The sequence below is a fragment of the Octopus bimaculoides genome, chromosome 5, assembly GCF_046866305.1.
Source record: "Octopus bimaculoides isolate indiv1 chromosome 5, ASM4686630v1, whole genome shotgun sequence".
Lineage (NCBI taxonomy): Eukaryota > Metazoa > Mollusca > Cephalopoda > Octopoda > Octopodidae > Octopus > Octopus bimaculoides.
Window position 1 is genome coordinate 96573302 of NC_142932.1, and position 12341 is coordinate 96585642.

The window sequence follows — 12341 nt, forward strand, 5'->3', positions numbered from 1 at the left end:
AACAATTTATCATCATTTCTGTTTTTAGTATCAGATTCTCAACAAGAGTTCAAATCACAGTTAGAAATTTAAAAAAATGTTAAATGCATTGTAAGAAAACAAAGATTACCTGCTTTAAAAGCTGCAAGATTTAGCAGCCACCATTCTGGGATTCGTGGAAGAATAATCATAACACAATCTCCTTTTTGAAGATCACATGAAACCTGGAGAATATTGGTCACTCTAAAAAAATAAAAGATTAATTAAGTTTTACGTGTGTGTGTGTGTGTGTGTGTGTGTGTGTGTGTGTGTGTGTGTGTGTGTGTGTGTGTGTGTGTGTGTGCGTGCGCGTGCGTATGTGGGGAAAGAATGTCTTAAAAGTTTTTAACTATTTTGAATAATATCTTAGAGAGACAGAATGACATGAACCTTTTGGAATGAAGTTTTCATATTACAGAATTTTCAATCCAAAAGTTTCGAGTCATTCTCTTTTGTAAGATTTAAAAAAAAACATCGGCCTTCAAATATTGTGATTGCGTCAAGTATTTCTTACAAAAGAAATAAGCACCCATGCCAGTGCCACTTTGAAAGCACCTAGTACACTCTGTAAAGTGGTTGGTGCTAGGAAGGGCATCCTATCACAGAAACCATGCCAAAACAGACAAATGGAGCCTGGTCAACTTCTGTAAATCCACCCAGCTCATGCCATCATGGAAAATGGATGAGTACTTGGGTATAGTCTGGGTTCAGGCTAACTGCATCAAGTAGTAAGGAGCATCTAGGATTAGTTATGGTGAGCAGTCTCACTGTAGCTGATCCAATGGGTAAATCCTGGGTTCGCTTCACTGGATTATGAATATTTTTGGGAGTGTAAATCCAAAACAATTACAATGAATACGGAGAATGGTATGACTGCCTAAATCGAACAAATATAAAATCTTTAACAGATACAATGTCAGATTAGCCTTCTCTACAAGCAACAACCTAACACAAATTATAGTGATACATAATACTAGGAGAATATCTGAATTCCAGAGTGCTGGAGATAGCAATAAAGTAGTTATCAGAAATAATAGTAATAGCAGTACTCCTCATGGTAGCAACCTAGAGCCAGAGAAATAAATAGCCAGCCTTGAAGGATCCTAAATACTACAATTAAATACAGTTGCAGGGAAACGAGCACCTGAATGGAGGCAGGCAGTGGAGGAGAGATGACTATCACAATTCCTACAGAAACTAAACTGGATATAGCAATTGTAAGGTATAATAGGATAGAAACCCTCAGATAATAGCAAAAATGTAATCAATAGTAGATCAATAGATACAGAAACAAGGAAGATATCAAGTTCTAGTCCCTCTAACATAGGGAGGATTAGTAAGGAAAAAATGTTTGTAGTTGTAGAAAAAATAAAATTTGTCCCTTAAATGCTGAATGTATGGGGAAAAATTTAGTATAGCAATGTAAGATTACATTAGAAGGAAATTTCCACTTCTGTATAGTTTTATATAGTTGCTTGACAAATTTCAAGGTCAGATTGGAAAACCATTTAGATTTGTTTAGGATAGAATGAAAATAGGATGAAACACTAGCTAAAGCACATTCATATGGTCCCTTAAAGATAGAAATGCAAGCATGAATACAAAATTGCCATCACAAATAAGTTCCTAATACTTCATGTTTGACCTCAACTCAACCTTAGGTCTCAGGATGAAACTGAGAGTCCTTGACCCAAAAGTAGGTCAAAGTGTATTTCCCAGTGTTTTGAAGGACAGCTAGGTATAAAATAAGATTAAATAAAAATAAATTAAATTCTTTCAGATTAAATTAGATATATGCAGTATTAGGAACTTATTTGTGATGGCAATTTGAAAATTTCTCTGTGTAATCAAGTTTTGATTTATATGCAGTTTCTACATCCTATACATGTTGCTATGATTTATAAAAAAGATATTTTAATTTAACGAGAAAGAATTTATTAAAATTAAAAATGTGTGACACTCTGACTACAGATGAGATGTGGGCAGCTTTATGCTATGCGATAAGAGATTAAATTATGAAAGAAGTGGGCCGGAACAAGTTTATTGCTTGTAGAAGAGATACATAGCTACTCTCCTTATAGAGTGGATAAGAGTAATTAGGGTGGGACTGGAAACAAAGATAAAGATGGTGGTTATGAAGGGTCAGTGTGAGCCCTCAGAGTACCAAGTGGATAGAAGTGAGTAGGGGACAGAAGAACAGGAAATGTGAGAAGAGGTTGCAAGAGTGTATAGGGAGAGTGAGGGATGATTAGAAACGAGGTAGGCAGAAGGTGAATACAGTGGGAGGTAAAAAAGGAATGAGGAGTGGTTGATGATAAACATGAGATGGAGGGAGCGTAGGGAAGAGTGGGTGATAACTGGCAGTACAGAGAGGAGTAAAAGGAGAATGGATGTCAAGTGATGTGGTTCCAGGCATTAAGAAAGATAACTGGTATCACAAAAAATGATGATGAAATATATAGTTCTGCATTTTTTTAATTACAGCAACAGAATATGCAGTTAGATAAGCGATAGAGGGATTAATAATAAACAAATGAGTGGGTGGGGTGAGGAAAGTTTGATGGATGAATTGGGCTTTGATTTGTACATATGCTTTCAGAATCAGTTTTGCTTTGATGGGCAAGCATTCTCAAATCAGTGCTATTTTGGTGTTATAGTGAGTTGAACACTCTCCTTCTCGTGCAATATTTTTCTTTGCAATCTGTAGAGTAGCTAAAGTGTATGTAGGTGGGGTGGATGGATGGTGGAGTAGATACTTTTTTAACTACATAAAATGCTGTATCATTCTAGAACAAAAATACATAAGATACATATCCTGAGCTCCCAACCATTTACACATTGTGACTCTTTTAGTCACTTCGTAGAGTCTGCTTCACTAGATTGACAATAATAATTATAACCTTTATCAAGATGTCTTTCTTGTGTGAAATGGTAACTTTACTTTGAAAATAAATGAAAGAATATATTCTTGCATAGGACCTCTATGAGAAACTTCAAAAGGTGGAACATCAATGCTCTTGGGATTATTTGAGAGAGAGAGTGTGTGTGTGTGTGTGTGTGTAATCTGCTCAAATTTCAAGAGAACTGTGACTTGGGTGGCTGTTTTATTATGTTTAGGGAGAAGCCCATCAGATACTTCCTTGACACTCTGGCTCTGGACTGATGTACCAGCTGAACACCTCTCTTAGAGGCCCTGTTTAGACATAATTCCTACTTCATCACTTATTGCCATAGTTAAAATCCAGCAAAAAAGTATTGTTTCCATTTCATGAAAATAAAATCAGTGGAATTTTGTATTTAGTTATTAAATTAGTTATTAAATAAAATACTTATTCTTATGGAAAAATGTCCAAATTATTTAAGGGAATTAATTTTAAAGTTTTTTGTGGAATTTCCACAAATAAAAGGATTTAATTTAACTAGCTACCCTTTGGTTGTCAGAGTCAATTACTCATGTACTAATTTTCTGGCTCTTATCCTGATTTTCCCTTTCAGATTATTTGCATTAAATATTATGTGCAGTCCTTTATCACAATATGAAATCTTTGTATCAACTGAACAGCTAATATTATAATTTCATAATCTTTAAATGTTTTGAAATTGAAATTCTTTACAAAACTATTAATTCAATATGAATGGCAGAATCATTAGAAGCAATTTAACAGCTCTTTTAATTTATATGCCTTCCAGTCAGTTGACAAAAGCTTTAAAATATTAAGAATTAAACTTTCTCTTTTTCTCATTTTCCTGTTCAAAGAAATTTGAAATATTGAAAGAGGGAAAAATCTTGATTAAATTCTTTATCATTTAAACAAGAAGGTTACTGGAAAACTTTAATTTATCAAATTATGAAGTATAACAGATTAATTTCATGTAAATTTTTACTCCATAAATGTTTCTAGGAGAAAAACATAACTTAAAAAACTAATATGTCTTCCTTTTTCCAGTTACCCAGATGCTACAATAATTCAAACAAAATGATAAATGAAAAGTTTAATTAAAAATTTTTTAATTTTTGGATTCAAATCGTAAAGCTTAGGAGATGTTTCGCTAGAAAGGATCATCCATACATATTAAGAAATAAATGATTGTGCTTTAGGGTATACTAGAGTTGACGTATGTCTTTCAAAATCTTTCATCCAAACATTACTGATTTTCTTGCTAGCTCTTCAAACATTACATATTCTTACATAGATGATACCATTCTTCATTCCTCTTCTGTGACATATACTGGTGGCATACACATATGACATAAATACCTCAATTCAGACCAGCACTGCCTCCATGAACAGAGACATATTTCAATGAAAACATACCAATCTTGTCTCTTACAAAATCACAAAAATAGAAATGTTTCCCATTTCAAGAAGTAGGTGATGACTGGCAGGACAGAGAGGAGTGAAGAGCAGTAGAATAGTAATAATAATACAATGATAATACAGTGAACAAGGGGAGGATGTGTAAAAGGGAGATGATGTATGGGTGGATAGATTGTAAGTGTGTGAAGGAAGAGACAGATATAAAGTGCAGGGAGAGTGAAAGATGTATAGTAATAGGGGCAAGTGAACAGGAAGTGGTACAGGGGAGAAGAGATACTTTGGTAGCATGGAGGAGTAATCATCATAAAATGTAAGTGGAGAGGGACAATGTTAAAAAAAGAAGGATGGTTGTCAAGTGATGTGGTTCCAGGCAGTGAGAAAGATAATTAGTTTTACAGAAAAAGATGGCAATGAAATATATAGTTCTGCTCGCATTTAATTTCAACAACAGAATATTGCAGTTAGACAAGTGATAGATAGATGAGTAGGGATCTCCTCTCATTTCACAGTTAAAACTTTTAAAACCACAACAACAAATGCTAGTCATCACAATCTCTAAAATTTTCTCAAGGTGATCTTACATACATTAACCAAAACTGTGTCAAAAAAAAACTAAGCTTCCTCTTTAGGACAAGAAAATACCTCGGCCTTGTTTGATTGTTGACGCTCTACAAAACTGAACTAAATATCATACATTGAAGTACTATTCCTGCATCTGGGATGGTACTGTTACTACTACATACAAAGAAACATTTTAAATCATATCAAAACGATCATTCGATCAAGTGACAAGAGTTCATTCACAGACATGCTACACCCACTAGCTTGCAGATGTGCTATTTCTTCTCTCTACTTCTTTTACCTTTACTACAATAGCCTTTGCCTCTTTGAATGAGCTAGCTGCATATTCCTCTTCCTCAAGAGTCAGCAAACTGAGGTAAATTACCCCAAGTGGGGTAAAAATGAAATTCTTGGGGGTAATGAGGACTCATTAGACATAAGTAAAATTATATAAAAAATGTGTTCCATGTTACAACAGAAATTTTTCTTCTGGTAACACTGCATCTGTCTAATGCAATGGACGTGCTTAGGAGACATCATGCCATTTTGAATGACAAACAGTTTGGTTGTAAGGTGTTGTCAAGTGACTAAACAGATATTTGTCAGTTGTTTATTCCCCCACTATAACCTTATTTTTTGACACGTTTTTTTGCTTTATTTAAAAAGATTTAAGTAGTTATTCAATTCAACCCGTAAGGTGCATTAAAATAAAATAAAAAATTAGAACTTACATTTAGATAATTGTTCAGTTTTTTGCGACTAATGAGTTTACTATATTTGATTTAGATTGACTGATTGCTTTTTTATTACACTAATTATTATTCGATACATCATCATCATCATCGTTTAACGTCCACTTTCCATGCTGGCATGGGTTTGACGGTTTGACTGAGGATTGGTGAGCCAAAGGCTGCACCAGGCTCAATCTGATCTGGCAGAGTTTCTACAGCTGGATGCCCTTCCTGATGCCAACCACTCCGAGAGTGTAGTGGGTGCTTTTACGTGCCACTGGCATGAGGGCCAGTTAGGCGGTTCTGGCAATGGCCACACTCAAAGGTGTTTTTATGTGCTACCTGCACGGAAGCCAGTCAGGTGGCACTGCCAATGACCATGCTCGAATGTTTTTCACGTGCCACCGGCACATGTGCCGGTAAGGCGACACTGGTAACGATCACGCTTGAATGGTGCTTTCCACATATCACCAGCACAGAAGCCAATCTGTGGCCCTGGCAATGATCATGCTTGGATGTGCTTTTAACATTCCACTGTCATCGGCCACATCAGCAATTTTGATTTATTTACACTTGCCTCAATAGGTCTTCGCAAGCAAAGTTCATTGTCCAATGAATGAGGGGTACTCATAAGTGGGCCGGTTAAACCCCACGTTCATATGTGCTTTTAATGTTTCACTGGCATGAGTGCCAACCAGGTGGTACTGTCATCGGCCACATCAGCGATTTTGATTTCACTTGCTTCAATAGGTCTTCGCAAGCAAAGTTTATTGTCCACTGAATGAGGGGTATTCATAAGTGGGCTGGTTACACCCACTGGCATAGGTCATTGACTATGGTCTCACATGGCTTGTTAGGTCTTCTCAAGCACAGCATATCTCCAACACAAAAGCAGACATTTAGTGGTACATATGAACAATATGTTCTTGAAAAAAAAAAAAAAACAAACTAAGAATGAAAAGCACTCCAAGGGGCAGAGGGTTTTTCTTTCAAATTTTTCAGTTGTGCTTATCACATTGTTATCTATGGTTTCTTCTCACATTTGTAAGGTTGAAAGCATTCAAACTATGATTGATTATGTCTTTTTTCAAAAGACAATATGAACCAAAATTAAAACGAGAAAACAATGTGAAGTGAAATTTTAAAATAATAAGTATAGTATATGACAGATTACTTTCCAGCTGGTCAATTTGACCACATGTAGTCCATCCATTTGACACTTAGTAACTGGTAGTTCTCTTAACGGTTCTACTGTGTCTTTTTTCGACCAAGAACTGGATAATATATCTGACTTTAAATGTATATTTAAAAATTCTTTTTTTTTTTATTGTTGATAGGAGGAATTTTGGTTACAACAGGTTTGTTTTGTATGGAAATATTTACTATCATGAATTTGAATGAGATAAAACCCTTTTAAAAGGATAGTGGCAAGGGATTGAAAAAATATATTATACTAAATAATCTGTTAGGATTCATTATAATGGAATTTCACCTGTATGAGCAGCATAAAAAAATTATAAACTACTAACAACATTAAATTTCTAGACTACAACAATAATAGAAATACAATATATATACGTAAAAACGAAAAAATATACAAAACAGTGAATTAGGAAAAACTTACTTGTTTGTTAGTTTTATCAAGTCTTTAAATGTCCATTTAATCTCTTGACCATTGTCATCAACCCACCAAAATGCCAGTGCTTTTGTGGGATTTTCATCATCCTGACAAAAAAATTGAGGGAGAATATTTTTAGTATAAAAATATGCTTTTAGTTCCAAGCTATCAAACATATATGCCACAGGCCAGATTCAGCATATGTGATGTTTAACCTGGTCCCTGACTCAATTTTATAAAAAAAATTCCATTATTATTTGTTAATTTTAAAATATTCTGTAAAATATATATTACTAGCAATGTATTCAGAGTTGACTAGAATCATGATTAATACTGGTTCTAATGAGTCAAATCAGTACACTTTAGGGATTATTTCGTTATCTCAAGCAATGAAATAGAAGCCTATGAATCTGTATACTAAAAGATGTGACCTATTCCTCCCTCACATTAACTATACATGGCTAGCCAAATGAAAGTTTTTTCCTTCCAAACTTATGCACATGTTTGTCTGAATGGAATCTAGTGACATAAATGATTTCGAACTGGGGCTGAGCTGAATCACCAGCCTATGACTATATATAAATAGTGTAAAACCATTTGCTGGTTTACTATGACAATGCATACATAAAATTAAATTCAAATATGAATTAGAAGCGGCACTAGTATTGAAAACATTATCAACCACACATACTCAATGTATGGATTTTGCTTGTTTGCTGGTACATTGCAGCTTAGTGTAATGGGGATGACACCCTCAAAGTGCTGGCTATTGAGACACTGCAAGTCATAGCCAGGCAAGACAACTCACCCTTAATCCCATTCAGGAGTGATAGATATCAATATTTCGCTATTTTTGTTACTTATTAACATCACATACCTGAATCGAACTGGGGGTAAATTTTTGTTTTACAAGATTATATATCTCTTTTTAAGTAGTTTTCTTTAGGTGTTTTCCCCTTTCTGCTTCTATAGTAGACAGAATAGTGTTTAAAAATCTAATATTATTATTTTACAAAAGAACATCTAACTCACTGAATTATGTGTCCAGTTGTTTTACCATAAAGTTATAACTGTAAGATAAATTGAGACAAGTTGAACAATATATTTTACCAAAGAGACTATAATGAAATCTTGTATTTTGAAAAAAGACCAGACAATCTTCGCTATTGTAATATATGCAATCAAACAAGAATCTGTCATTCATTTAATACATGTCTGACTATATAATGAACTTCTTCCTACTACTTCCAATTATATACTTTACAATGCTGAAGATATATTAAAACTAACCTTTAAGGACCAGCTACTTTGTTAAGAAGCCTGTACCAATGTGGGAGGCTCTAAGTAGGTGCTTGACTTGCTGGAAATACCAGCAAACTTTCCCTCAAATCACACCCTACTATTTTAAAGAAGGAGAGAACACACTGGATAGAGTAGTCTGAAAATAAGATGGAACGGTCACAAATGGAGCACTATTGATCACAGGTATCTCTTTTGATTATAGCTGACTTGTGTTTAAATAAAAATAATAGCAACAAAGATAAAAGTACTTAGCTCCAAAAAGTAATCAAAAAAGTATTTACTGACTGAGTGGTGTAAAAGTAACTCATATCTAGGAATAGTTGCCATAGAATGGTTAGATCACAAAAATATTTTACTGTGTTTTATGAAAAATAAAATGCTGTGACACAATTGTTAAACCAAAGCACATCATCTTGTGGTATAGATATATTTTCTTACTAGCTTAAAAGCCACACATATACATATGGCTGCTACTTACCATTTCCATCAACCAAGCCCACTCACAAGGCTTTGGTTGGCCTGGAAAAAAAACAAACTTTTCAAGTTTTGGCACAAGGCTGAGAATTTTTTAGTGGGTGGTGCTAGGTCATTACATTGACACCAGGGCTGGCCCTAGGATTGCTGGCGCCCAGGGAAAGCAGAACTTCGGCATCCTTACAAGTATTATTTTTGTTTTTGTCACCCTCCTTGATGCCCCGGGCGACTGCCCGAGTTGCCGGTACCTTGAGCTGGCCCTGATTGACCCAGTACTTGACAGGTACTTTAATTGACCCTGAAAGGGCAACCAACAAAGTTGACCTCGGTGGTATTGGAACTCAGACATGAGTGAGATGGTCACGTTTGGAATACTCTTGAAAAAACTGGATGGTCTCAGCTGGAATGCTCTTAAAAAGACAAGACAGACACTGTCGGAACGATTTGAAAATGACAAGACAGTCACAGTTAAACCATTTTGAAAAGATGGGATGGTCTCGGTTGGAATGTTTTTAAAAGACAGGATGGTTATTGTTGGAATGCCTTTAAAGTAAGACGAGAATTTAGAAAGCTGCATATTTTTGCGTATCATCACATATTGTTTTACATTTTAAAATGTTTGTTTCAGATGCTGAAATACGCGGTTCCCGAAAATTATATATAGGTCAAACTTTAAATGCGTCTGTATTACTTGTACTATAGTTTTTTTTTCTTCGAAAGGAATGTTTTGCTGTTGTTCAGCACTATAATTTTTTTTCTGAAGAAATACTATGTTCTTGTTACCAGGAGAAAAATACACAATAGAATGTACATTCTAATTTAACTTGTTAAAATAAAAATAAAAAAGTAATTGTGTTAGTATCTAGAGTATATCAATTTAATTGTTGTTAATTTACAACTATTTTCAAACTAAAATAAAGAACAAAACAGCAACATTTCGCGAGTAATGTTTGATTTATCCCCTTCTTAATATCCCGTAAACTGGTGTTGTTTAGCCTTGATGGAATAAGACCACCAAATCTTTTTATCATGCGGTATGTAAACATTAGTGCCTTCAACATTGTGGTGTGCGATTCAAGGGTGGCGGAGCGACTTCGTAAACAACCACATTGGCATAGGATTATTATCAGCATACATAATGTATACATAAGACGGCGAAAGTAAAGAATACGTACACCCCGTGTTTAGGGTTAGAGTTAGAATTAAGGCTTTTGTTACGCCGAAAACGGGTGGTGTACGTATTCTTTACCTTCGCTTTTAAAGCAACGGGGTGTATGGGTCCTCAATGCGAATGTTTTATCTATTTGAAATAGCAGCCAAATCTACTTCAAATCACATTTTACCATCTTAAAAAAGTAATTATATATGTGGTTCTCATGGAGCAATGTTTACGGCGTGGAATCACACTCCAAACTTATTCGAGGTATAAACCTCAGGACCATATTCTTCCCTGAAATTTTAGCCATTCTATAGCTTCAATTCATATTTCGGTATTGAACTTTTTTATATATTTAAGCAACCACAACAAGAATACATTTGGTAATATTGTTATAAATAGATTATGTCAGAAAATAAGGCGATAGGGTCACGACTAGAACGTCTGAATCATTAAATGCTAAACAACAAAAATAAAGTATAAATTGATTGATTACCTTTTGGCAGGTTGCCCAATGTTGAATAACATCCGAAGTAAAATTAAAGAAATCTGGTACATTAACAGAAAATGTTTTTCTTTCTTCTTCATAATTAGTGATAGCTGTTGGGGAGTTTGAGAGATTCGATATATAACAACAGCTGTTAGGGAATGTGTTACGTTTTAGACGACTTGTATCATAACTCGAACTTAGGCGCATATAGTTTGAATATAGTTTGTTGCCATATGAAAATGTAGTTAAATTGGAAATATAAAACTTCTTGTAACCTGAATACGAGATACAATTTAAAAGTAATTTTCTCCACATACTTGATGGCGTAAACAAAAAGTTACTGCAAAACAGTTTTCTTTCTTCTTTTTCTTGTTAATTATTTCAGTTATATTAAAACTATAATAACTCTCTCATATACAATATCAAAATAACAGCTTTCATGTGAATAAGTAATAACAAGCTGATAAGTGGTCAGTCGGTCAGACACCTTGGAAATGTGTACCCAGACGCATAAAAACACATGCACAATAGTAGGTCAATGTATTATAAACATTTTTTAAGATAAAATTTTTTACATAAGTTGTGGGTGACTATCGAGTATACGTCTCCAATTTCACTATAAGCAGCTAGTTTGTGCAGCCAGCGAAGATGTTTTTCTTCTTATTTCTTCTTATTTTTATCCTTCGAAAGCAGGGTATGGTAATCACTTGGCTTCATTTGCTTGTCTGTGTGTTTGCAAAATTACTGGAAAACGACAGAACGGATTTTCACCAAATTTAGCAGAAATACTCATTGGGTGAGTGGCTAGAAATGATGAAAATTTGGTTTGATTATCTTGAAAAGTAGACAGTGATAGCGAGAGTTAAGTGTGTTGGTTATGGATGCAATACAGCACCAATAATAGGACATGAAGAATTAACTCACTTGTCTGATATTTTAGGAACCCTACTTTTTTCCTAAGGTTTTAGTCAGGAAGGAAGAGTAGTGCCCAACATGCTTTACAGAGCTTCCATGACTGGTTGAAGGGAGAAAGAAGGTATCCCCAAACCAGAGGTCCATATATTTGCAACAGAGTGGACTCTGCTAAGGGTACCTAAAGACCAGGTGGTTGTGTTAAACTGGGTGATGGATTAACTCTACTATTCATGTAATCAACAACAGAATTTGATCTCAGAACACAAAGAACTGGAATAAATACTACAATGTATTTCCTCTAATACAATAATGTTTTCATCAATCCAATACTTTAGACGAATATTTTATTTATTGACCTTAGGAAGATCAACAGCAAAATCGACTTTAGTAGTGATTTGAACTGAGAAAAGTGTCAGAATAAATTCTGCCAGGAATTTTTATCTCACAGTTCTGGCAATTTACTATCTCTAGAAATATTAAAAGAAAGAAAGAGAGAGAGAGAGAGAGAGAGATATTTATGGGTTGGATGAAAATCTAAATTCTCTTGGTAAACCTTTGCTATTGAAAAGTTCACATTTGTGTACATGTCTACACTTGTTTTTGTGTACCTTCAAGTCGACCCTGATTGAACAGACTTATGATTAAAGTCATTCTAGCTAAAACTATTTTGCCTTTTAAGAGTTATTTAGATCTAGGACTACATTATCTTATGTGCCCTTTCCTTATTTAGCCTTTTGGACACCAACCTGCCAGAAAT

At 34.6% G+C, this 12341-nt stretch overlaps 1 protein-coding gene across 2 annotated transcripts in view; it reads right to left on the minus strand.

Moving 5' to 3' along the window:
* LOC106869167 (acyl-coenzyme A synthetase ACSM3, mitochondrial) overlaps positions 1-12128 on the minus strand; it is a 38720-nt gene extending 26592 nt beyond the window's left edge. Inside the window, exons 1-3 of one of the 2 annotated variants that reach the window (XM_014914782.3) lie at positions 10676-12128; positions 7254-7354; positions 110-222 (exon numbers count right to left, since the gene is read on the minus strand). In XM_014914782.3, coding sequence (XP_014770268.1) covers positions 110-222; positions 7254-7354; positions 10676-10984 — 523 coding nt within the window. In that variant the 5' untranslated portion in view covers positions 10985-12128. Of the gene's footprint in view, positions 1-109; positions 223-7253; positions 7355-9027; positions 9527-10675 lie in introns of those variants that run through there. The other variant, XM_014914783.3, reaches the window with a different exon arrangement.
* Between the last annotated feature and the right edge of the window lie 213 nt (positions 12129-12341).